This window comes from Magnolia sinica, chromosome 5, assembly GCF_029962835.1.
Source record: "Magnolia sinica isolate HGM2019 chromosome 5, MsV1, whole genome shotgun sequence".
NCBI classification, from domain to species: domain Eukaryota; kingdom Viridiplantae; phylum Streptophyta; class Magnoliopsida; order Magnoliales; family Magnoliaceae; genus Magnolia; species Magnolia sinica.
In genome coordinates, this window is record NC_080577.1 from 17,398,591 (window position 1) to 17,424,332 (window position 25,742).

The 25,742-nt window shown below is 41.1% G+C and overlaps 1 protein-coding gene across 4 annotated transcripts in view; it reads left to right on the forward strand.

The window, feature by feature from the left end:
• The window catches only part of LOC131245595 (cytochrome P450 CYP72A616-like), an 80,552-nt gene that overhangs the window by 52,134 nt on the left and 2,676 nt on the right, over nt 1–25,742 (forward strand). For 2 of the 4 annotated variants that reach the window (XM_058245160.1, XM_058245161.1), the window contains exon 2: nt 25,350–25,570. In XM_058245160.1, coding sequence (XP_058101143.1) covers nt 25,350–25,570 — 221 coding nt within the window. Of the gene's footprint in view, nt 1–5,656; nt 5,878–6,226; nt 6,472–7,708; nt 8,091–8,463; nt 8,985–14,786; nt 15,076–25,349; nt 25,571–25,742 lie in introns of those variants that run through there. The other 2 variants (XM_058245163.1, XM_058245158.1) reach the window with 2 other exon arrangements.

The following is a 25,742-nucleotide window of genomic DNA, read 5'->3' on the forward strand; positions in this document are numbered from 1 at the left end:
GGATTGACTGCACATGTAGGACAGAAGTGGATGATTAGAACACAGGTGTGAATCATCTAATGAGCAGACACACCTGACGAACGGCTCTGATCTTGCACTTAATTGTGGCACAGCTCCTTTTTTTTTCTTTCTTTAAATGACACAATACTGGTCAATTTTCATTCTATAAGGTGATGCCTATTTATGAATGGATTTCTGTTTCTTGTTGGATATAGTGGATGTTACCAGCATTCTCTGCAAGTTGCAGTGAATTGGTCAGCAAATGGGAGCAGTGGGTTGGTTCCGAAGAGTCCCGTGAATTAGATGTGTGGCCCGACCTCCAGGCCTTAACAGGAGACGTTATCTCACGGTCTGGGTTTGGTAGCAGCTACAAAGAAGGGAGGCGGGTTTTCCAACTCCTAACAGAACAGGCAGAGCTTGTTATCCAGGCTGTTCACAGGGCATACATCCCTGGTTATCAGTGTGTTCTCACTTCTCCCCTTGCTTTCTTGCTTTCATTTCCTTTTTTTTTTTTTCCATTTTCTTCTTCTGTTTGCTGCATCTTTCTCTTTAGTGTTTGGATAGACAGAATCCAGAATGAGGAAATGGAAAATCCCTACAGAATCCTTAGGGAATGCAAAACCTAAAAATCCAACCAACTGGAATTCTGTTATTTGGAGTTTTGTTTTAAGTGTAAATGTTAAAAGGTCAACAGTTGAACAGTGAGACCCATCTCTGGTTTCTCAAACAGAAGAAACCATCTCATAAGTGGAGGTTGGAGTACTTCTCAGCACATTTCCACTTAAACAAACAGGTGTGTTTGGAAGCTCAACTGAATTGAATCACAATGATTAAGCTCATTCAAGTGGAAAAGATGGTGTTTCCTACTACCCACTATGAGGAAGCAGCCCTCAAATAGCCATTGCATTGCTTTCAAGTCCAACTCGAATGTTACATGATTGCAATTTCAACCACACACCTCAAGATGCAAAATGAGGAAGGGCATCTCAATTAAGACAGTTCCAATTTGTTAAACTAATCATTGCATTTCAATTCAATAGTGCATCCAAACAGAACCTAAATCAATTCTTGAAAGAGCGATCTGCACACCAACATCTAGATTAATGTATGCCTTTTTAAAGACATTTCTGCTTGATTTCAGTTGATTTAGGTATTAGTACAACTCAAAATCCTATTTAGGATGGCTGAGGTGCGTTACTTTTCAGTACCCATTTATCCCATTAGACTGGGGGACGCCCATGAACCTACTTCTGACCATATGTAGGGTTCCAATTGTTAATTCCACCATCAATTGAAATCTGTGTTTTGATGCACTAAGGAATTGCATTGCAATAATCAGTTCCATAAAGTGGAAATACAGTTTTCTTGCCTGGTATTCATATCAAGGAACTGGGCTCCACAGTCAATTTAGTTACTTTGATGGTAGCCTTGAAAGGAACATAACTACAATTTGACTGCTGCTTCTGATTATTACAATTTGGACATTCCTTCAGTCCTGAACCAATTATAGCAATTCAGTTCAACTGTTCATCAAAATGCAGCCTTAAAAATTTCCAATAAATTCCATACGTGAGAAAAGGAAGTGATATAAAGGAACTGAAATTAGAGACCCAAATGATATCTTACCATAAATTCCGAAACTAGAGATCCAAATGATAGTTCATATAAATTCCATGTAATGTGCACTATCAAACCGCAGGTTTTTTCCCACAAAAGACAACCTGAGGAGAAAGGAAATCGACAGAGAAGTGCGAGCTATTATGAGAAGTATGATTGAGAAGAGGGGGGAGGCTATGAAAACGAGAAAAGCTGGCAGCGATGATTTGTTGGGCTTGCTAATGGAATCCAATTTCAAAGAATCCCAAGAACAAGGGAACTCCAGTAGCATGAGTATTGAAGATGTGATAGAGGAGTGCAGGCTATTCTACTTTGCAGGGCAGGAGACCACATCAAGCTTGCTGACATGGACGATGATCGTGTTGAGTATGCATCCGAGTTGGCAAGAGCGAGCGAGGGAAGAGGTGTTGCAAGTCTTTGGGAAGAACAAACCAGACTTTGATGGCTTAAGCCACCTCAAGATTGTGAGTGTTTTCCTTTCAAGTAATGCCACTATGCAAGAGACACAGGGCCAACGGTGAGCACTGAGCAGGTCATGGTCCAAAAATCGAACTGGTGTGCTCCAGGCGGGCCACACATGTTACATCGAATATGGAAGTTGGTTGTCGTTTCTGACTGTCCATTTTCATGCAATATGGCCCATCCAATGGGTAGGGTGACATGATCTTTGGGGTGGTTGCACTCACCAAAGGGCCCTTCTGATGAACTGCACAACTCTTTGTGAATTGCATGCATATGTGAATTCTTCTTTAGATTTTTCACTGATTTCACATGAAAGTACTGCGTTTAATCATTGGCCAGACACATGATCTCTGAAATTTTTGAAATTGATGGCAGGTAACCATGATCCTGTATGAGGTTCTCCGACTGTACCCACCTGCAACTCCCCTTACTCGGCGAACTTATAAAAGAATGCAACTAGGAGGAATAACCCTCCCAGCTGGTGTGGAATTTTCGCTGCCAATTCTGCTCATGCATCATGATCCCAAGCTCTGGGGTGAGGACGCAGATGAATTCAAGCCGGAGAGATTCTCCGGGGGAGTCTTGAAGGAATGATGGCGCGGTACCACAAGTTGTGGTGCCTTGCTTATATGTGGTCTAAATCGATTCGAGTAGATCGAGGCGAGAGTGGACTTGTCTACCGCGGACGCGGATGTGTAGTGAGGTCCTCTCCCCCTTTTACCGTGGTGTGAAGACTCTGTGAGGCCCACCATGATGTATGTGTTTCATCCATACCGTCCATCCGTTGTTGCAGATCATTTTAGGGCATGATCCCAAAATTGAAGCATATCCAAGGATCAAGTGGGCCATACCACAGAAAACTGTTAGGGTGCGGCTTCGGTGGGTGGGTGGATCCCTGACTGTGGGGCCACCCTGATGTATGTGCCTTACATCCACGCCGTTCATCTGTTTTAACAGATCATTCAGGGCTTGATCCCAAAAATGAAGCAGATCCATATTTAAGGTGGGCCACACCACAGGGAACAGTGGTGATTGAATACTCACCACTAAAAACTTCTTGGGGGCCTCTGGAAAGTTTATTTTCCACATAACCATCAGCATGATCCAAAACTTTTGGGGCCCACGAGACGTTTTTAATGGTCAATCATCACGGTTTCCTGTGGTGTGGTCCACCTTAGATTTGGATCTGCTTTATTTTTTGGATCATGCCATAAAATGATCTGTTAAAACAGTTGGACGGCATGGATGTAAGGCAAATACATCAGGGTGGGCCCCATAGTCAGGGATCCACCCACCTGGATGGATCCAAGGATCCACCGAAGCCGAACTGTCATTGACATCCACCGTTGAAACCTTCCTAGGGTCCACATTGATATTTATTTATTTATTTTTAGAGGTAATGATGTTTATTTCTCATCCAACTTATTCATAAAATCATCTTCATACCACATGTAGAGGGTGGTGAGCGCCTCATTTCATAATCCATGTACATCCACCACAAACTCGGATTCGGTAGTGATCCTTCCAGTGCCTGCATCAGTATTGGTTAGTGCTGGAAGAACTTTGGGGGCCCCACCATGATGTGTGTGTTTTATCCACATCGTCCATCAATTTTGCCGGTGCATTTTAGGGCATGAGCCCAAAAATGAGGTAGATCCAAATCTCAAGTGGACTACACTATAGGAAATAATTGTGATTGAATGCCCAACATTAAAAACTTCCAAGGACCCATGTAGTGTTTATTTGCCATCCAACCTATTGATCAGGTCACAAAAACCTAGATGAAGGGAAAACACAAATATCAGTTTCATCCAAAACTCTTGCGGCCCCCAAGAAGTTTTTAGTGGGGGGCATTCAATTACCATTGTTTCTTATGGTGTGGTCCACCTGAGATTTTGATCTACCTCATTTTTGGGCACATGCCCTAAAATATGCTAGCAAAATGGATGGATGGCATGGATAAAACACATACATCATGGTGGGGCCCACAAATCCTTTCAAGCACCGACCTGTACTAACGTGGGTACTGGATGAGTCACTACCAACTCTTAGTGCCTGTGGCAAGCTGCTGATTAGGGCCATGTACCAGAAGCTGAAAGCCTTCAGGCTATCACAGCTTCTAGGACCATACCATCTTTTCCTACCAATATGCCACTTACATAGTCCATCGGTACCATGAAAAAGGTAGGGCCTACCAAGAAAACCACACTTATCAAAAATCAATCAGATCCGCTCACTAGGTTGGACACACTTGTACTTTTGAGTCATATCATCGGTTGTCCGTCTATTCCAACAGTGTGGCTCATCTGATTATTAGACCGACTTCATTTTTGTGCCAGGTGATATTTGTTGGAATGATGGCCATTAACGCCCTGCTATCAATTACAAGTTTCAAATGAATATTTGGAGATGAAATAAACACTCTAATATCCATTAAGGAATGAAATGCCCATTTAGGATTTAGGTCTACCAAAGGTTCTTCACAAAACCATGAAAATCATCTGACAAGCACAACAAAAGGGCCATTTTCATAACTTAGTAGCAATTAGCAATCACCAATCCCATGACACCAATCTCCTCCTTCCACGATCCTATGGTTAGAAATGGGAATGCGTTCAAATAAAAAATTTGATACTCTGGCAGTGTGACGGTTATTATGTGGGTGCCAAGGCCCTGTTTGGTAGGGGCCTAAACTGAGTTCATACCATTTTAGTTAATCATAATTTCCTTGAACTCCAGTTAGCTGAATTCATTTTTAGACGTCTACGGAATGAGCCAGAAGTGTTTTCTTGGGGTTTGTTATTGCCCGGGATTTTCTGCGTAAAATCATGAGGAAAAAAATCGCCCAGATTGACTGCCATTGTTGTTGATTGAGCTTGATCTTCCTTTCTTCACTCTCCTCAATCCAAGCATTGACTGCTAGATTTTTGTAAACTCATAGTGACGGTAGGGAAGTAGGACTTCTCCTTGTTTAGATGCCTCAAGGGCCCATTTGGATGCACTCTCAAAAGGAGTGTTTGATGCCAAAAATGTTGTTTTAAGCCAAACCCCAGTTACTTCTAAAACCAGCTGAGTCAACTGGCAAAATTGCAGGAAACCCTTGTTTGTGGGAGTTGCATCCAAACAGGCACCAAACGACCCTAACCTATCAAGTGTGCATTCCTCTTTTAGTAACCATGTGTTTAAGGGCTCCCATACTTGACTGATTCACGGACATGACACGCGAGTATGTGACAGATGCATCAGCCCAGTCATGTTTACACGTCACAACTATAAGTGGGCCCCATCAGTATGCCCATTCCCTAACCTAACGGTTTTGATTCAATCTAGTTTTACTCCCTGTGTGATCTATGACTGGCCTGAAACAAATAACTCTTACATTCTCCCACTATAGTTATGCAGGTATGAATTTAACTGTTTCAGTTGAAGTTTTATATTTGAATCCTATTTATATACAAACACACATATACACAAATATGTTTTAGTCAAATCTTTAATTTTACTTTAGATGTTTCTCTTCTCTATCAATCCTTGTAAGTAATGAAACTACTAAAGAATGGGAGGGGGAAAAATACAGGAAAAACATCCGTCACATGGTTTGGAACAAAGCCTAGGGTGAACATCATGGATCCAGAACTGATAAAGGAAGTCCTTTCGAATAAGTTTGGCCACTTTGCAAAGCCAAAGCAGACTTCATTTGGGAAGCAGTTAGTGGGTGGGCTCGTGGTCCACGAAGGCGAAAAATGGGCTAAACATAGGAGAATCATCAACCCTGCCTTCCATGTAGAGAAGTTGAAAGTAAGCACCCAGGACTTCTTTCTCAGAAATCAAAGGCTACTCACGAATCCCCGTTATGTGCCACGCAAATGCGGGACCAGAGCTGTTCATCAAGTGGACCCCACTGCGATTGTGCTGTGGTTCAAAAATTGGGTGGATTGACTGCACATGTAGGACAGAAGTGGATGATTAGAACACAGGTGTGAATCATCTAATGAGCAGACACACCTGACGAACGGCTCTGATCTTGCACTTAATTGTGGCACAGCTCCTTTTTTTTTCTTTCTTTAAATGACACAATACTGGTCAATTTTCATTCTATAAGGTGATGCCTATTTATGAATGGATTTCTGTTTCTTGTCGGATATAGCGGATGTTACCAGCATTCTCTGCAAGTTGCAGTGAATTGGTCAGCAAATGGGAGCAGTGGGTTGGTTCCGAAGAGTCCCGTGAATTAGATGTATGGCCCGACCTCCAGGCCTTAACAGGAGACGTTATCTCACGGTCTGGGTTTGGTAGCAGCTACAAAGAAGGGAGGCGGGTTTTCCAACTCCTAACTGAACAGGCAGAGCTTTTTATCCAGGCTGTTCACAGGGCATACATCCCTGGTTATCAGTGTGTTCTTACTTCTCCCCTTGCTTTCTTGCTTTCATTTCCTTTTTTTTTTCCATTTTCTTCTTCTGTTTGCTGCATCTTTCTCTTTAGTGTTTGGATAGACAGAATCCAGAATGAGGAAATGGAAAATCCCTACGGAATCCTTAGGGAATGCAAAACCTAAAAATCCAACCAACTGGAATTCTGTTATTTGGAGTTTTGTTTTAAGTGTAAATGTTAAAAGGTCAACAGTTGAACAGTGAGACCCATCTCTGGTTTCTCAAACAGAAGAAACCATCTCATAAGTGGAGGTTGGAGTACTTCTCAGCACATTTCCACTTAAACAAACAGGTGTGTTTGGAAGCTCAACTGAAGTGAATCACAATGATTAAGCTCACTCAAGTGGAAAAGATGGTGTTTCCTACTACCCACTATGAGGAAGCAGCCCTCAAATAGCCATTGCATTGCTTTCAAGTCCAACTTGAATGTTACATGATTGCAATTTCAACCACACACCTCAAGATGCAAAATGAGGAAGGGCGTCTCAATTAAGACAGTTCCAATTTGTTAAACTAATCATTGCATTTCAATTCAATAGTGCATCCAAACAGAACCTAAATCAATTCTTGAAAGAGCGATCTGCACACCAACATCTAAAGTAATGTATGCCCTTTTAAAGACATTTCTGCTTGATTTCAGTTGATTTAGGTATTAGTCCAACTCAAAATCCTACTTAGGATGGCCAAGGTGCGTTACTTTTCAGTACCCATTTATCCCATTAGACTGGGGGATGCCCGTGGACCTACTTCTGACCATATGTAGGGTTCCAATTGTTAATTCCACCATCAATTGAAATCTGTGTTTTGATGCACTAAGGAATTGCATTGCAATAATCAGTTCCATAAAGTGGAAATACAGTTTTCTTGCCTGGTATTCATATCAAGGAACTGGGCTCCACAGTGCAATTTAGTTACTTTGAAGGTAGCCTTGAAAGGAACATAACTACAATTTGACTGCTGCTTCTGATTATTACAATTTGGACATTCCTTCAGTCCTGAACCAATTATAGCAATTCAGTTCAACTGTTCATCAAAATGCAGCCTTAAAAATTTCCAATAAATTCCATACGTGAGAAAAGGAAGTGATATAAAGGAACTGAAATCAGTGACCCAAATGATATCTTACCATAAATTCCGAAACTAGATATCCAAATGATAGTTCATATAAATTCCATGTAATGTGCACTATCAAACTGCAGGTTTTTTCCCACAAAAGACAACCTGAGGAGAAAGGAAATCGACAGAGAAGTGCGAGCTATTATGAGAAGTATGATTGAGAAGAGGGGGGAGGCTATGAAAACGAGAAAAGCTGGCAGCGATGATTTGTTGGGCTTGCTAATGGAATCCAATTTCAAAGAATCCCAAGAACAAGGGAACTCCAGTAGCATGAGTATTGAAGATGTGATAGAGGAGTGCAGGCTATTCTACTTTGCAGGGCAGGAGACCACATCAAGCTTGCTGACATGGACGATGATCGTGTTGAGTATGCATCCTAGTTGGCAAGAGCGAGCGAGGAAAGAGGTGTTGCAAGTCTTTGGGAAGAACAAACCAGACTTTGATGGCTTAAGCCACCTCAAGATTGTGAGTGTTTTCCTTTCAAGTGATGCCACTATACAAGAGACACAGGGCCAACGATGAGCACTGAGCAGGTCATGGTCCAAAAATCGAACTGGTGTGCTCCAGGCAGGCCACACATGTTACATCGAATGTGGAAGTTGGTTGTCGTTTCTGACTGTCCATTTACATGCAATGTGGCCCATCCAATGGGTAGGGTGACATGATCTTTGGGGTGGTTGCACTCACCAAAGGGCCCTTCTGATGAACTGCACAACTCTTTGTGAATTGCATGCATATGTGAATTCTTCTTTAGATTTTTCACTGATTTCACATGAAAGTACTGCGTTTAATCATTGGCCAGACACATGATCTCTGAAATTGTTGAAATTGATGGCAGGTAACCATGATCCTGTATGAGGTTCTCCGACTGTACCCACCTGCAACTCTCCTTACTCGGCGAACTTATAAAAGAATGCAACTAGGAGGAATAACCCTCCCAGCTGATGTGGAATTTACGCTGCCGATTCTGCTCATGCATCATGATCCCAAGCTCTGGGGTGAGGACGCAGATGAATTCAAGCCGGAGAGATTCTCCGGGGGAGTCTCGAAGGCGACGAACAATCAAGTCTCGTTCTTTCCATTCGGATGGGGCCCTCGGATATGCATTGGGCAGAACTTTGCCATGATGGAATCTAAGTTAGCTTTGGCCATGATCCTACAGCGTTTCTCGTCCGAACTATCGCCGTCCTATGTCCATGCTCCTTACACTGTTATAACTCTCCGTCCTCAGTATGGTGCTCAACTCATCCTCCGTAAACTTTAAGGGCCTGTTTGGATACCACCAAATAAGTTACTTTTTCTACTTATGGCAGTAGATAAGTAACTTATTTGAGATAAGTAAGTTTGGTTTATGATCAATTATAAGTAATTTTTTTACTTAATCACTTCAGGTTAATAAGTAGAAACCAAGATAAGTTACTTGAGGCATAAGTAGCTTATCTTAAGTAACTTACTATCCAAACACCCCCTAAGTGTCCATTTTGCCCTTGTCATAGAGCTATGTGGATAGAGTCATCTAGATGTGTTTATTTTATAATGTTACTCTTGTGCTGAATATCTAATGTTTGGCTGTAATATTGACTATTGGTTTGGTATTAATCTATATGGATAGTGCTATCTGTTGTTTGGATTACAGAAATTGGGATCTCATATATTATCAATAAATTGTGTTAGTTTTTTAAATTTTTTTACAAATAAATAAGCAACATTAAGTTCGTGTGTACTGTGTAGGCTTAAATCACAAAACCATGGACCCCACTTATCAAATGGTTAGATGTGAGCAGTGGCGGGCCATCCATACTTGACCATGACTCTCTACATATGTCGTGTATTGAAAACTTGTTCACCTCTCTATGAAAGCTATGCACATGTGTATTTATCTTGTTTATTCACCTGTTTATTGAATATCGTGTAGGGCCCACCATGTTGTATATGTGCCATTCAACCTGTGTATAAAGTGAGCACCGCACTGATGATGGGATGCCCCCAAAAGGGTTAGTGGATTGGGTACTGCACCTGCCTAGACAAATCTCTCTCTGTCCCTGAGGTGGTTGGATTTGATTGGAGGGCAAGCTGATGTTATAGATGAGTCCAGTCGAGTACCTACTTCACCAAAGAGCTTTCAAATATGTTTTGCTGTGGGCCCATTTCTGACAGGTCCTGAGCTTGGCCCAAAAGCAATTCTATCCAATAATTAGGTGGGTCACACAATAGAAAACAGTGGAAAACCACCGAAAGAAAACTCCAAATTCTTATTGGGGCCATATGATGGCTGGATGGCTGATTTCTTGGGGTGTCCAGACACTTGATGGGGCAAATCTTGTGGATAGATTGGATGCGATACGCAACTGATTAATGGGCTTGATGAAAGATGCATGCCATGGTGATCCCACACATAAACCTATGGTAGGCATCCTACTCCTACTTTCCCCTCGGTGGAGCCCACTTGAGTTGAGAATATGATTGATTTTTATATGCAGAGCCTAGATTCAAGGGCAGAATCTGATGGATGGAGTGGATTCACATAGTTTCATGGTGGGTCGCATGAAGCTCAGATGTTTTAGGTGTTGTAGTCTTGTACACTTGTCGTTGCAGAGGATTCTCATATTTCTTGGTGTTTTATCCTCAGGTGTTTTCCCTAAATAACATAGTGGGAGCTCCATAAACACTCCTTTAAAAACTTACTTTACACCTCAAGTGCAAGATTGAGGAAATTATAATTTTACAGGACGAAAATGCCATGTATTATATAAAGCTCTCAAAAAATTTTACCAGCATCACACAAAAAAGCTCATAACTATCTCCTTATAGGTTGGATCATAGCAATCTTAAGCTTGTTAGAAAGATAATTCAATGAGCTTTCAATTAGAACTAGAATCATCTCATTTAGAGATCTTTTGACCTTTTAAAAGTGGGCCAAAAACTCCCAATGGTATAACTCACTTTTCCATGACTTTCATGTCAAATGATAACAAACCAAACGGTTCCTGATCGAAGCGTTTCGTTTCATAATTTGAAAGTTTAAAAGTTTATCAAATCACCTTTTCAAGAAGCCTAAGATCACTCAAATTCGAAGTATAACGTGAGAGATTTAGTTCATTTACCCAAGTCCGGTGATGTTGACCGTGTAAGTAATGTGACTTACATTGTCTGCGACTATGGACCCACCCTTGAAAGGTTAAAATGGTCTCCAAATGATATAATTTTAGTCCTAGTTGAAAGCTCGTTAAATTATCTTTTTGACGAGCTCAAAATCACCCCGATTTCACCTATAACGAGAGAGTTCTGAGCATTTTCATGAGATTGTTCGATGTTGAAAAATTTGTCATCGCGGTCTGCACAAAGTTGCAATGCTAGCCGCGATCGTAGTTTTTCGAATATCACTTGATTCCACGAAAACACTCGTAACTCCCTCATTATAGGTTGGATCAGAGAAATCGTGAGCTCGTTGGAAAGATAATTCGACGAGCTTTCAACCATGATTGGAATCATCTCATTTGGAGATCATTTGACCAATCAAAAGTGGGCCCAAAGTCCCTGATGGCACAAGTTAGTTCTCTATAACTTTCAAGTCAGACGTTGATAAACCAAACAATTCTCGATCGAAGTATTTTATAACTCATTGGAAAGCTTATCAAATTATATTTCCAACAAACCCAAAATCACTCAAATCCAAAGTGTAATGACAAAGAGATCTGAGGTGTAACGAGAGAGATCCAGTCCATTTATCAAGTCGCACGGTGTTGATCATGCAAGCATTGTGAGTTACGACATTAAGAACTATGGCCTATTTTTGAATGGTCAAACGGTCTCCAAATGAGATAATTTCAATCATAATTAAAATGTCATCGAATCATCTTTCCAACAAGCTCAAGATCACCCCAATCTAACCTATAACAAAGGAATTATGAACTTTTTCGTAAGATCATGCGATGTTGGAAAAACTACAATTATAGTTCTTAATATTTTTAATACAAATAAACATTACATTAGACCTTAAGAAGTTTTTAATGGTGGCCATTCAATAACCATTGTTTCCTATGTGTCGTCCATTAAATATTTTGATCTTTTTTTTTTGGGACCATGCTCTAAAATTAGCTTTAAAAGTTTATGGACGATGTGAATATATTACACATCTCTCAAGGTGGGTGCCACAGTCAGGACAACACCCACTAACGTATTACTTGGTAACACCTAATCAACTCCCATTTCTAACATCCTCTCTTAAATTGCATTTTCCAAAATTAGTTATGCTTAGCATTGTTTAGATTTATCGAATGAGTCAAACTTCAATGCCTTTGTGAAAATATAAGAATCTTGATTACTCGACCTATAATATTCAAGGTTAATGTTGTCATTCTTTACGAGTTTTCGAATGAAGTGATAACAAATATGGATGTGCTTGCCACAACCAAGGAATATCATATTCTTCATAAGAAATAGTTAAACTATTATCACGATGAATCATCCTAGAACCATTATTGAAGGATGATCAAACTATTATCATAATAGATTGGCGTGGAACCATCTTAAGAAGGATGATACATTACTTTAAGCATTTTTTTTAATCAAACGGCTTGACTTGCATAAAATGTACTTGTAATGTGCTTTACTTTGGCAGTTGAGAGAGTGACCACATCCTAATTCTTTTCATGCCAATTGAATGCACTACTTCTAATACATAATGCATAGTACAACGTGTTCTTTATCATCGCAGCACTAGCTCAATTGCTATTCGCATACCCCAAAAGTCTAAATTCTTTAGGACATGTTTGATTTTCCAATGTAATCGGCAAATATGTAATAATTACTTCCTATGGTAATTACCTCATCATTCCCAAGGTTGATTTGAGTCTTACTTTTTTTAACACTAAAATCAAGGTTGTTGACAAATACATGTGGGACCCATTGTGATATATGTGAATTATTCATACCATCCATCCGTTATGCCAACCAAATTTAGGGCTTGAGTATAAAAAGGAGACACATTCAAAATTCGAGTGGACCACACCATAGGAAAAAAGGGAATTGAACACTAACGCTTAAAAACTTCTTGAGGCCACTGTTTACTTTGGCGTGGGCCACTTGAATGTTGGATTTGCATTTTTTTTGGCTCATGCCTCAAAATGTTGTGTTAAAATGAATGGACAGAACGAATATATCATATACATCACAAGGGGGTCGGAAAAATTTAAACTAGCCCTTTTAAACCAATTTCCAAGACAGAAATACCATGAATTTTCAAACGGGTGAAAAGGTAATAATTACCCATTTACAGGTACTGCTTTAAAAAAATCAAAGAGGCCCTTAGCACAACAATAAAGAATATTGTGATCAAGTGAATCTTTCAAGTATCACAAAATTCTTGTTTATACTTGTAAATGAATTTTACTAGACTTCACGAAGCAATTAACCCCACACCAATACATCGGCCTAGTAGTTGTAAAGTATCAAAGGTTGTAAAGTATTAAAGGCTTTCAATCCACCATTTGAAAGTGTGTAATTAAGATCTATTAGATTGTATTTCTTGTTGCTGCTCAATTTAAAACCAACTTTCATAGATATGCACATTGTTATGTGTATTTCAAAAATAAAATTAAAAAATAAAATAAAAAATCTATAAAAAACAAAAGCTACATTTTTTTTGTCTTTTATGAAAAGCTTTATTCTCAAATTAGATGGAATAGAGTACTGTAAATAGGTTTATATACATTTGTCTTATATAGACTCTTGTGAAATGTATTAATCTATATCGAAGCTCATATGTGCGGGCAAGCCCAGCCTGGTGAAAAAAATTAGCCTGAAAATTTTTAACCGAGCGTGTCCGCACATGCAAACCTTCGTATACTCCCACACAGGAGAAATTGGACCCCGATTGGCTTGGATGGGCCTCCTCGAATTGAGTATTAATGGCTTGGTTTCATCTGGACTACAATTCTCTTTTTTTGTTAATCTTTGTCTTATCGTGATTGTTGGATGTGACCCACTTAATTAGCTCATTTCCATTGTATAAAGCATGTATCTTAACTCGCAGCAAATATAAAACATGGTAATAGTTTCTCTCAATGGGTCTTTCTACAAGATGGCTAAGCATAAGGTTAAGATTTTTACACAGAAAATTGAAAATTTTCTTTTCCATCTACTATCTCATCTCTTAGTTTTAAAATTGAATTTTTTTTCTCTTTCAGGCTTTAAAGAGGAAAGGTGGTATTGGTGTTGGGATTCTCGCAGGCAGTACATACTGTGAAGATCTGATTATTAGGGCGTTGTGTTTTAGGAGATAGCGTGTCCAGGACCTTTTGCACCGGTTCAACATTCTGAGGGACACGAATTATCTCAAAGATAACCACCCCGTACACGTCTCGACCCAGCAGCCATTCCAAATCATCATCAATTGTGTTATTGCTGCTATAACATATACCCAATGCAAGCCAGGAGTTATATTTATTCCATTTTCTTATATTCGTATATTTTCCATTTTCATTCCTGAAGTTTCTACACACATGGCTTAGAATTAGAATTTAAAAAAAAAAAAAAAACCGTTCTAAAATTTGCTCAACATACTTTTACTGATAAATAAAAATTCCACTATCTATCTGATTTACTTCAACCTTGATATAATATGTGATGAGGCTTATGTCCATAATTTCAAATTCACAAACCATAGTCTTCTTAAACCACTATTTATAACACACTCACTTCTTTTAGAGATTATATCATCGACGTTAATAATACATCACCATTGTTATTGTCAATGCGCTTGACACAAATAGCATTCTAATGGCTCACTCGATTTTTGGATCTCTTTCGTATTACGGCTCATGTCCTGAAATGAGCTGACGAAATCGATGGATGGATGGACGGAGTGGAAATGACAGAAAATCGTGGTGGGCCCCACGGAACTTCGTGTCACGGGGAGCCGGGTAACCCGAGGTTACACACAAGTCGCGTCACACAGAAAAACACAAGAAATTGCCTCGACCTCTTAGCTCCAGCCTACAAGAAATTGCCTTCAACCCACAGTATTTTAAGTCACGACTCTCTCTCTCTCCCTCCCCCCCTCCCTCCCTCCTGCAATCTGATAGTATTCCGCACATCGAAGGTTGAACGGCTTTACAGGAAAAACAGAGAGAGAGAGAGAGAGAGAGAGAGAGAGAGAGAGAGAGAGAGAGAGAGATGGGAATATTTCTGCCGAATTTGCTTGTAATCGGTGGTGTTTTGATCCTACCATGGGTTTTGATGCTATTCAATTACGCTTGGTGGAGACCCAAAAGGCTGGAGAGGGCTCTGAAGAAGCAAGGCATCCATGGCCCACCCTACAAACTCCTCTCCGGGAATATCATCGACGAGTTCAGGGCCTTGAAGGCATCACACGCCAAGCCCATGGGCCTGTCTCACCATATCTTGCCACGTGTCGCCCCCTTCCATCTTCAGACGGTGAAGAATTATGGTATTATTTTTTTCGGTTTATTAGTTTCAGTAATGTGAAGATGGTAGATTAATAGAAAAACGTACATGCAAACAATACCACAAGTTGTGGACCATACCATCTTTTCGGGCAATATGATACTTCTGTAGGAAATCAGAGCCATTAAAACGGTACTCTCTACCCTGAAAATTAATGGAATATTAGTAAGAGGACTAATCACGTACATGCAAACGGTACCACAAGTTGTGGTACTGTACCATCTTTCTCCGGTAACATGACACTTCGGTCGGAAATCAGAGATATTAAAATGGTAGGCCCCACCCTGAAAATTAATCAGGATGATCAGATGGCTCATTAGGTGGGACAAAACTGTATGTTGAGTCAGACCATTGGTTGTGCACTTATTCCAACTGCGTGGCCCACATAATGAGCAACATGGTCTGATTTTTGCCCCAAGAAATCTACATGATGGGCCCTCTCGTTTTAATGGTACGGATGTAAGCATTGGATCTACCTCATTTTTGTAGGCATACCTTAAAATGATCCGAGAGAAGGGATGGAAGGTGTGGATAAACAGATACATCACGGTGGGCCCACACACAGAACTGCCCATTCCTGGCCGGAGACGGCGGGCGTCCATTGGCGGGAAAGATGGTGTGTTACCTAACCTAATAACATGAACGCAGATTGTGTAGGGAGGCGCTCACCAATCTTTATCTGTGTGTGAAGAACTGTGGAATTTACCCAGATGTTGGTGTTTTATCCATGCTGTCCATCTATTTTTTCAACTATTTTAGGGCGATCCCAAAACAAAATTCTAGCATATCCGAAGCTCAAGTGAACCACACTACAGAAAATAATGGTAATAACGTCCACCCTTGAAACCTTGTAAGGGCCTACAGTACTGTTTATTTGTCATCAAATCTGTTCATGAGGCCATAGGAGACTCGGGTAATGGAAAAAATGCAAATATTAGGTTGGCTCGAAACTTTTGTGGCTCTCAAGAAATTTTCAAAATAAGTGTTCAATTTTCATTCTCTCTTGTTGTATTGTTGGCTTGGGCTTTAATCTTTTTCAATTTTAGTCTCATGCTCTAAAATAAGATAGAAAATTTATGAATATTGGTGAAAATGAGCTCTACAGAGTCTTCACACTACAGTAATGGCAAGAGGCTCACTTCACAATTTACTTATGTCCCCAACTAAGGCTGTAGGTTAGGGCTGGGCCAAGCTATGTCGAAGCCGGTCCTAAATTGTTCAACATATGCCCATGCCTGGGCTGGGCCCACAACGGGCCAAAATAGACTAACCCGTGCCTGGCCTAGAACATTTACACAGACCTGGCCCAAGCCGGAGGCTGATGAAGTTTTATAAAATAAACAGCCATTTTGGTGGGCCTACACATACCTCAGGCAAGTGTCCCTTTTGACATGCGATCTGTGCATCTGGTGGACCCCTCTGTCAAGATGAAGAGGTATGTGAGTTAGAGGTAGGAGAGACATGCAAGCAGTGGGTTGCTAGTGAGAGAGACGGAGATAGTCGTGGTGGAATTAACGTTTTTATTTAATTAGAGGAAGTCACCCTTAATTTTAAATTAGATGTGTGGTCTCATTTTAGGCCAAGAGGGAAAATCGTAGGCTGATATGTGATTCAGGTGGTCCACACCAAAGGAAAGATTTGCAGAGAGAAGTCCTCCTTTGGTCCTTATAAGGACTACTGTAATCATTATATAAAATTCACTCTTAGCCAATGGATGCCACACCAAAAGAAATATTTTGGAGGGTAAGCATTGTCTTGTATATTGTTTTCAACCGTGTGGCCTACTTGAATCAAGGATGGAGCTGATTTTTGGGCCATGTGCTTGAAATGGTGTGAGACACCTGATGATTGAGGTGGATTTCACAACACCACCTTGGTGGACCCCACCCAAGCCGCGACCCACTTTAAAAATAAATTAAAAAACCCACCTCGAGAGAATCGGATTAGATGAGAGGCCGGCCTGACAGAGCGGATTTGGTGAGTCCCTGCCTCATATAAGATGGTGCAACCCTTGCCGTGGGGCTCACCTTGATGTATGTATCATGTATCCACACTGTCCATCCCTTTTTGGATCATTTTAGGGCAAGATCCTAAAAATTAAGAAGATTCAAATCTCATGTGGACCATACTTTAGGAAATAATGGTGACTGATTGAACACTCTACTATTTAATCCAAAGTAGAAATTGATTGCACAAAAAGCAGTTGGGATTAAATACCTGTTTTGGGTTCATGCCCTAAAATAGTATTGCAAAATGGATGGACAAGGGGGACATATTAGGCAAGTTATATCCATATATATTTAATCACATAGAGTATTTAGCAAGCGGAGTCAAGGTCGAAATTTAAACTATTGGTATTCTCTGTGACTTCTATTTTTTTTTTCCTAACATACATACATACACCCCCACACACTCACACCATAGTGGGATTTCACCACCTTTGGGTACTCGAACCCTTGACCAGGTGTTGAAACTACTAAGGGCGTGTTTGGTTTGTGGAATTGAATGGTATTAGATGGGATTAACATTAGTATTGCACAATGATTGCATGTCTGGAAATTTCATGGTATTGTAGTCATCCAATCCTACGTTTGGGATAAAATTTTTACTATCCAAAAACACCATATTAAGCAAAATCATGTTTCATGGACCACAGAATTGTAATCAACAGACCAAATTCAAAGCAGACTTCATTCAATTGTACACATATATAACTAGAATGTCATGTGTAATTGGTGTGTGTGGATGGATGACATAGATAAACACATCCATCAATGTGGGGCCCACATGTGTAATAGATTTCAAAATCCATGAAAATCCAACATGGACCAAATGCAACCCACGGGACTAAATGAAATTCCTTCGCACCTAATCCCAACCTCTCCAAATGTTGGATGGAATTGCAAAGTACCAAATGCATTTCCATACCACCTGATCCTAAGCCTCAGGTGAATGAAAAAATATAAATATCAGCTTGGTCCAAAACTTTTGTGGCTCATATTCAATCAAGGAGGGCCCCACAGTAAGGGCTGCACTGTCTTGGGTCTCACCTAATCTACTCCCTTCCTTGAGACACAATGCATGTACGGAACAGCTCTCATCCATTGGGATGCCCACCCTTTATTTTTGGGAGACCCACCATGACATGTATTGAAGGTCCACTCCCACTATTGATGGGGTAATTCTTATCACCATTATTTCTTATAGCGTGCTCACCTGAGATTTGGATATACCTAATGTTTTTAGCAATACATACATCATCATATCATATGGCGTGTAGATCTTTTTCGGTACCGACATGGTAGTGGAGGCGAAACTACTGACTCCAAGTGCCGGCGGCACACTGCTGATTAAGGCCATGTACCGACAACTGATAGCCTTCAGGCAACCGCAGCATCTTGGACCGTACCATCTTTCCCTGCCAATATGCCACTTATGTGGAGACGGATTGGCTACTCCCCCTGCCACAAGCCCATGGCTGGTGGTCAGTGCTACGTGGGCTCACCATGATATATGTGATTCATTCATGCCGTTCATATATTTTTCAGATCATTTTATAGTATGACACCAAAAATTAAGTACATCCAAATCTCAAGTGAACCACATTACAGGAAACAGTGTTGAATGAGCGTCAGTTGAAAAACTTTTGGGGCCATAAAAATTTTGGATCAAGCTAATTTTTGTTTTTTCCCTTCATTTGGGCTTGTATGACCTAATCAACGGATTGGATGTCAAATAAACAGTACAGTGGGTCTTAGGAGGATTTTAATGTTGGATATCCAATCACTATTGTTTTCCTGTGGTGTAGTTCACCTGAGATTTATATCCGTCTCGTTTTTGGAATCAACCCTAAAATGATATGTAAAAATGGATGAACGGAATGGATGAAACACATACATCATGGTGGGGCCCACGGCCGACCACCAGCCACCGGGCTGGTGGCAAGGGAGTAGCCAATCCGTTTCCCTCTTATGGAGTCCATTTCCCTCTTATATAGTCGAACTGTAGCAGGAAAAAATAGACCCCACAATGAAAACCACCCTTTTCAAAAATGAACCTGATCCGCTCACTAGGTTGGCCACACCTTACATTAAGTCATATCGTCGGTTGTGTTAGACAGCTCACATACCTTGTATATCCATACCTTATATATCTTGTTTCTATAGATAGAGAATTCTATGTTTATTCTTTCCTTGTATAGATGATTGTAATATCTATATATTCAACCCCATTGGGTTGTCTCAAATACACAGAAAACCTTCTGCATCTCTTTGCTTTCATGGTATCAGAGCCTCCCTGATCCGAAACAGTCCCTGCGTCGTCCGATCACCACCCCTTCTGCGTCTAGCAACTGCCCCTACTGATCCGACCGTCCTTGCACCGTCCGACCGCCCCTCCTGCATCATCCGGCCATCCCTACTGCGTCCAATCACTTTCCCTGCACATCCGACCACCCTGCATCATCCAGCCGCCCCTCCTGCATCATCCGGCCGCCCCTGCTGCGTCGTCCGGTCATCCCTGCTACGTCCGGTCACTGTTCCTACGCATCCGACCGCCCCTGCATCATCCGGCCGCCCTCTGCTTCAGATCTGCTCGTCCTGTCCTAAATCTTCTCATCTGAACCCTGCTACTGTTCGAACCCGTTGCTGCTGCAGATCTGCTGTCCGAATACTGTTGCTATTCGAACCTATTACTGCTGCTGTTGTTCCATCCTGTTCCACATCTGCTTGTCTGAATCTTATCTCTATTCAAATCTGTTACTGTTGCTGCGTTATTCGGTCAGATCCAGAAACTACAATTGCTTGGGTATCTCTATTCAAATCCGTTGCTGTTCCATACTGTTACTCCTGCTATACGGTACATCTTACACCTTCTTCTGCTACAACTCTTTGAATACTTTAAATTACTTTAGAACAATGGACAAGAACTCATCACGTACAGAGGCCTCATGTTGTAGTTTTGATGGTACCAACTATTCTCTATGGGCCATCCATTTCCAGAACTTCCTCAAGGGTCGTGGGTTGTGGGGACTCATTGATGGATCTATTTCTATCCCCACTTCCACAGATGCCGAAAAATTAGTTGATTGGGACATGAACAATGGACGTATTATTACCTGGATTCTCGATTCGGTCGATCGGTCCATTGCTATTGGCCTCACACCTCATCGCACTGCTAAGGCAATGTGGGAGTACCTCCAGACAATTTATCAACAGAGTAGTGCGGCCCGGTTATACCACCTGGAAAAGGATCTCATTAACCTTACTCAGGGTGATGACAGTATTCAATCATTCTACTCTAAAATTGTCACTATTTGGACAGAGATGGCTATGATGGATCCAACATTTCCTCATGACTTTAAGATATTTCAATATATGCGCGAGAGTGCGCAAGTATGACAATTTCTTATGAAGCTGCGTCCGGAATTTGAGCATTGTCGAGATGCTCTCTTGAACCGTAGCCCTCATCCTTCATTGAATTCGGTTATTAATGATTTATTGGCTGAGGAACAACAACTGAAGATTCTCTCTCTTCCTTCCTTAACTCCAGGGTCATCTGATATGGTGCTTGTTGTGTTTACTACGACACCAAAACGTGGTTCCACTCATTTGACTTCTCACGGCTGCAACAAGGTGGGTCATATTGTCGCTCAATGCAAAGAATGATGCGCTTATTGTCGACGGACTGGTCATGGTATTCAGGACTGTTGTACACGTGCCTATGCATCTTCTTTAGGTCGTGGCCGTGGTGGTCGTGGTCGTGGTCGTGGTCGTGGCCGTAGTCGTGCTCTTTCTGCTACTACTACCACTATTTCTTCCGAGCCGTCTGTTAGTAGTTCTCCACCTACTGTTTCTGCTGAAGGTATTTCATCTCCGTTGACTCATGCGATGCTCCAACAAATTGTTCAGGCTCTTTCTGCGGCCGGTATATCAGGTATATCCCCATCTCCTACATAGTTCTTTGATTCGGATGCTTCAAATCATATGACCGGTATTGTATCTCCTCTTCGTGACATTCGTCCCTACACCGACAATCAGGTTATTTCTATTGCGGATGGCACTAGATTACCTATTCAATCCGTTGGTTCATTGACTTTCTTTCCTTCTACTCATCGTCAATTCACTCTTCGTGATGTGTTTCATGTCCCTAACCTCTCCTCCAATTTAATTTCAGTTGGTCAACTCACATCCAATAACTGCTTAGTCATATTTCTTATTAACCGTTGTTTTGTGTAGGATTTGGCAACGAGGAAGGTACTTGGGAAGGGTAGGCGGCATGGTCGTCTGTACGTGCTGGACTTTGATCCATCTATCACTCCAGCTCGTTGTTTCTTTTCTCCATCTTCATCAGATATTACTTCAGCAAATAAATTGTGGAACTTTCGCCTAGGTCATCCCCATTCTGATCGGTTACTTTAGTTAATTTCATCTGGCATGTTAAGGAATATTTCTCTTAATAAAAATGATTTGGATTATTCTTGTTCTTCCTGTTGTCGTTCAAAAAGCAAGTGTATTCCCTTTTTTTTAAGTATTACAAAATCATCTTATATGTTTGAACTTGTGCATACGGATGTCTGGGGTCCTTCACCAATATGTCTCTCTCTGGATTACGATACTATGTTATATTCATTGATGATTTCACACGGTACACTTGGATTTACTTTCTTCAATCAAAGTCACAGGTTTTTAAAAAATTCAAGTTATTTCACTCTATGGTGAAGACTCAGTTTCAGGCTGCAGTTCAAACTCTCCACTCTGACTTAGGGGGAGAATATCTCTCAACCGAATTTCGTACATTTCTTCAAAGTCATGAAATTATTCATCAGACCACCTGTTCTAATACTCCACAACAGAACGAGGTGGCTGAACGGAAAAATTGTCATATTGTTGAAACTGCCAACACCCTGATGACAGCTATAGGTGTTCCTCGTTCCTTCTGGGTGAAGGCCATGTTACATTCAATCTACTTGATTAACCGGATGCCAACTAAAGCTCTACACAGTAAATCTCCCTACTTTGTTCTCACCGGCTTACCTCTTGCATATTCCACATTCCGTATTTTTGGTTGTATCTGTTATGTTCACCTGGCTTCACGTGAACGTAATAAACTATCTCCAAAATCAGTCAAATGTATGTACTTGGGATTTGGGGAAACTCAAAAGGGTTTTCGATGTTATGATCGTGTTTCTCATAGTGTTCGGATTTCACGACATGTTGTTTTTCTTGAACATATTGCATTTCATTCCTCTCCTCCTCCTCCGCATACTCCAAACTCTTCTGGTCTAACCACCTTTCCTGAAATTCCATTTGCCTCAAGTACTCTCCCTCCTCCGTTGCAGGTTTACTCACGTCGACCACGTACAGATCCACCACCTATTACTCAACCCGAACCTACTGTACCTGTTGCGGATCCTGAACCTACCTCGATATATCGTTCCGCTCGTGAACATCGAGCGCCTGATCGCTTGATATGCTCTATGTCTGTCATGAATGATACTCTGGATACTGTTTCTATTCCTACTTCATATTCTCAGGCAACCGCTCATGATTGTTGGAAGAAGGCTATGGCAGAAGAACTTGTGGCATTGAATGATAACCATACATGGGACATTGTCACTCGACCTGCTGACCAACAGCTAATTGGTAGCAAATAGATTTATTCTGTCAAGCTCAAGTCTGATGGATCATTGGATCGATACAAGACTCGACTTGTCGCTCAGGAATACAAACAGGAATACGGAATTGATTACGATAAAACTTTCGCTCCTGTGGCCAAGATGAAAACTGTTCGTACTCTTCTGGCTATATCTTTTGTTCGCTCATGGCCACTCTCTCAGATGGATGTGAAAAATACCTTTCTCCATGGAGACCTCCAAAAAACCGTATATTTGAAACCTCCTCCTGGCTCTTTAATTCCCGACAATAAGGTATGTCGCCTAAAGAAAGCCTTGTACGGCCTTAAACAAGCACCGCAGGCATGGTTCCAACGCTTTCACGATGTTGTTACAGGTGCTGGCTTTACTCAAAGTGGTCATGACCCATCCTTATTTTTGCGCACCACTGCTCACGGCATTGTAATTATTCTGGTTTATGTTGATGACCTCCTACTGACTGGTAGTGATGCTACTGGCATTTCGGCTTTAAAGGAAGTTCTGCAAGCATCCTTCAAGATGAAAGACCTCGGTCATCTAACATACTTTCTTGGAGTTGAATTTTCGCGTTCTAACCGTGGGATTCTGGTCAACCAGCGTAAATATACCAAGGATCTTCTCGCCTTGGCATTATTGACGGATCAGAAGATGGTTCAGACTCCTTTAGAACTTAACGTTCATTATGGCCATGACGATGGTGATCTACTTGCACAGCCCGATTTATACCACCGTCTGATTGGGAGTCTGGTTAACTTAACTATGACTCATCCTGATATTGCATACGTCGTCCAAGTCGTCAGTCAGTTTGTTTCTACTCCTCAGACTCTTTATATGACTGCGATGTTGCGCATCCAACGGTACCTTCGTGGCACTCTAGATCGATCTCTGTTCTTCTCCTCCACGGCGACTCTGGATCTTCGTGCTTATTCGGATGCTAATTGGGCTGGATGCGCTCTCACACAAAGATCTACCACTGGCTACTGTGTTTTTCTTGGCACTTCTCTCATCTCTTGGAAGTGTAAGAAGCAGGCCACTGTTTCCAAATCGAGTACAGAAGCCGAGTATCGGGCGATATCAGCTGCATGTAGTAAGCTCGTCTGGTTACGTGGACTTCTTTCAGACTTGGGCTTTCCTCTACGGAATCCCACTCCACTCCATGTCGATAATCTCAGTGCAATTCAGATTGCCTCTAACCTAGTTTTTCATGAACGGACAAAGCATATTGAAGTTGATTGTCATTTTATCCGCAAGAAATTTCAATATGGGCTCATTTCTCTTCCACATGTGGCATCCCATGATCAGATTGCTAACATTCTCACCAAGTCCCTCATGTCTGCACGTCACTCTTTTCTTGTTGGCAAACTATTACTTGTCGATGACCAGCATTAGTTTAAGGGGGGATGTTAGACAGCTCACATACCTTGTATATCCATATCTTATATATCTTGTTTCTATAGATAGAGAATTCTGCGTTTATTCTTTCCTTGTATAGATGATTGTAATATGTATATATTCAACCCCATTGGATTGTCTCAAATACACAGAAAACCTTCTGCATCTCTTTGCTTTCAGGTTGTCCATCAATTCCAACGTGTGGCCCACCTGATGATTAGACCGGCCTCATTTTTGTGCCAATGGATCTTTGTTGGAATGATGACCATGAAGGCCCTGCTATCAATTACAAATTTCAAATGAATATTTGGAGCAGGTGAAATAAACATTCTCTAATCACTTTTAAAGGAATGAAATGACCTCTTAGGATTTGGGTCTGCCAAAGGTATTTCGCAAAACCATGAAAATCATCTAACTAGTACAACAAATCAAACGCCATTTTCAAAACCAAGTATCAATTAACAACCACCCATCTCATCATACCAATCCCCTCCTTGGGAATGTGTTCAAATAAAAACCTTGATAACTCCAGTAGTGTGACAGTTAGTATGTGGGCACAAAGGCTTTGTTTGGTGGACGCCTAAAATTAGTTTATCATAATTTCAATTAACTCAAATGAGATGAATTCATTTTTAGGTTTCTACCAAACAAGCCAGAAGTGTTATCTTAGGGTTTGTTATTGCCCAGGATTTTGTGCGAAAAATCATTAGGAAAAAATTCACCTGGATTGACTCCCATTAAGATTGATCTTTCTCTCTTCACTCACCTCAATGGAGGAGTAGACTGTGGTAGGCTTTTGTAAACTCGGAGTGGGAGTAAGGAACTAGGACTTCTCCTTATATAGACCCCTCAAGGGACTATTTGGATGCACCCTCAAAAGTGGCATTGGACACCAAGCCAAACCCTAGTTTGATCTAAAACCTGCAAGTCGACCATTTTGTGAGAAACAGGCGCCAAGGAACCCCAGTGGGCATTCTTCATTTAGCATCCACTTGTTTAAGGGCTCCCATACTTAACTAATTCACACGACATGACACATACAGGTAGGAATTTAACTGTTTCAGTTCAAGTTTTATATTTGAATCCTATTCTTATACAACACGCGCACACAAAAATATGTTTACTCAAATCTTTTATTGTACTTTAGCTGTTTCTCCTCTATCAATCCTTATAAGTAATGAAATTACTGAAGAATGAAAGGGGGGGAAATGCAGGAAAAACATCCGTCACATGGTTTGGAACAGATCCGAGGGTGAATATCATGGATCCAGAACTGATAAGGGAAGTCCTTTCAAATAAGTTTGGCCACTTTACAAAGCCACCACCGACGTCACTGTTGAAGCAGTTAGTAACAGGGCTAGTGACCCACGAAGGCAAAAAATGGGCAAAACATAGGAGAATCATCAACCCCGCCTTCCATGTAGAGAAGTTGAAAGTAAGCACCCATGACTTCTTTCTCAGAAATCAAAGGCTACACATGAATCTCCACGTGTGGCACACAAATGTGGGATTCATGTGTGGCTTGACTGCATATGTACAAAATAAATGGATGATTAGACAAGTGTGGCTAATCTAATAAGCAGACACTTGATGAACGGCTCTGATCT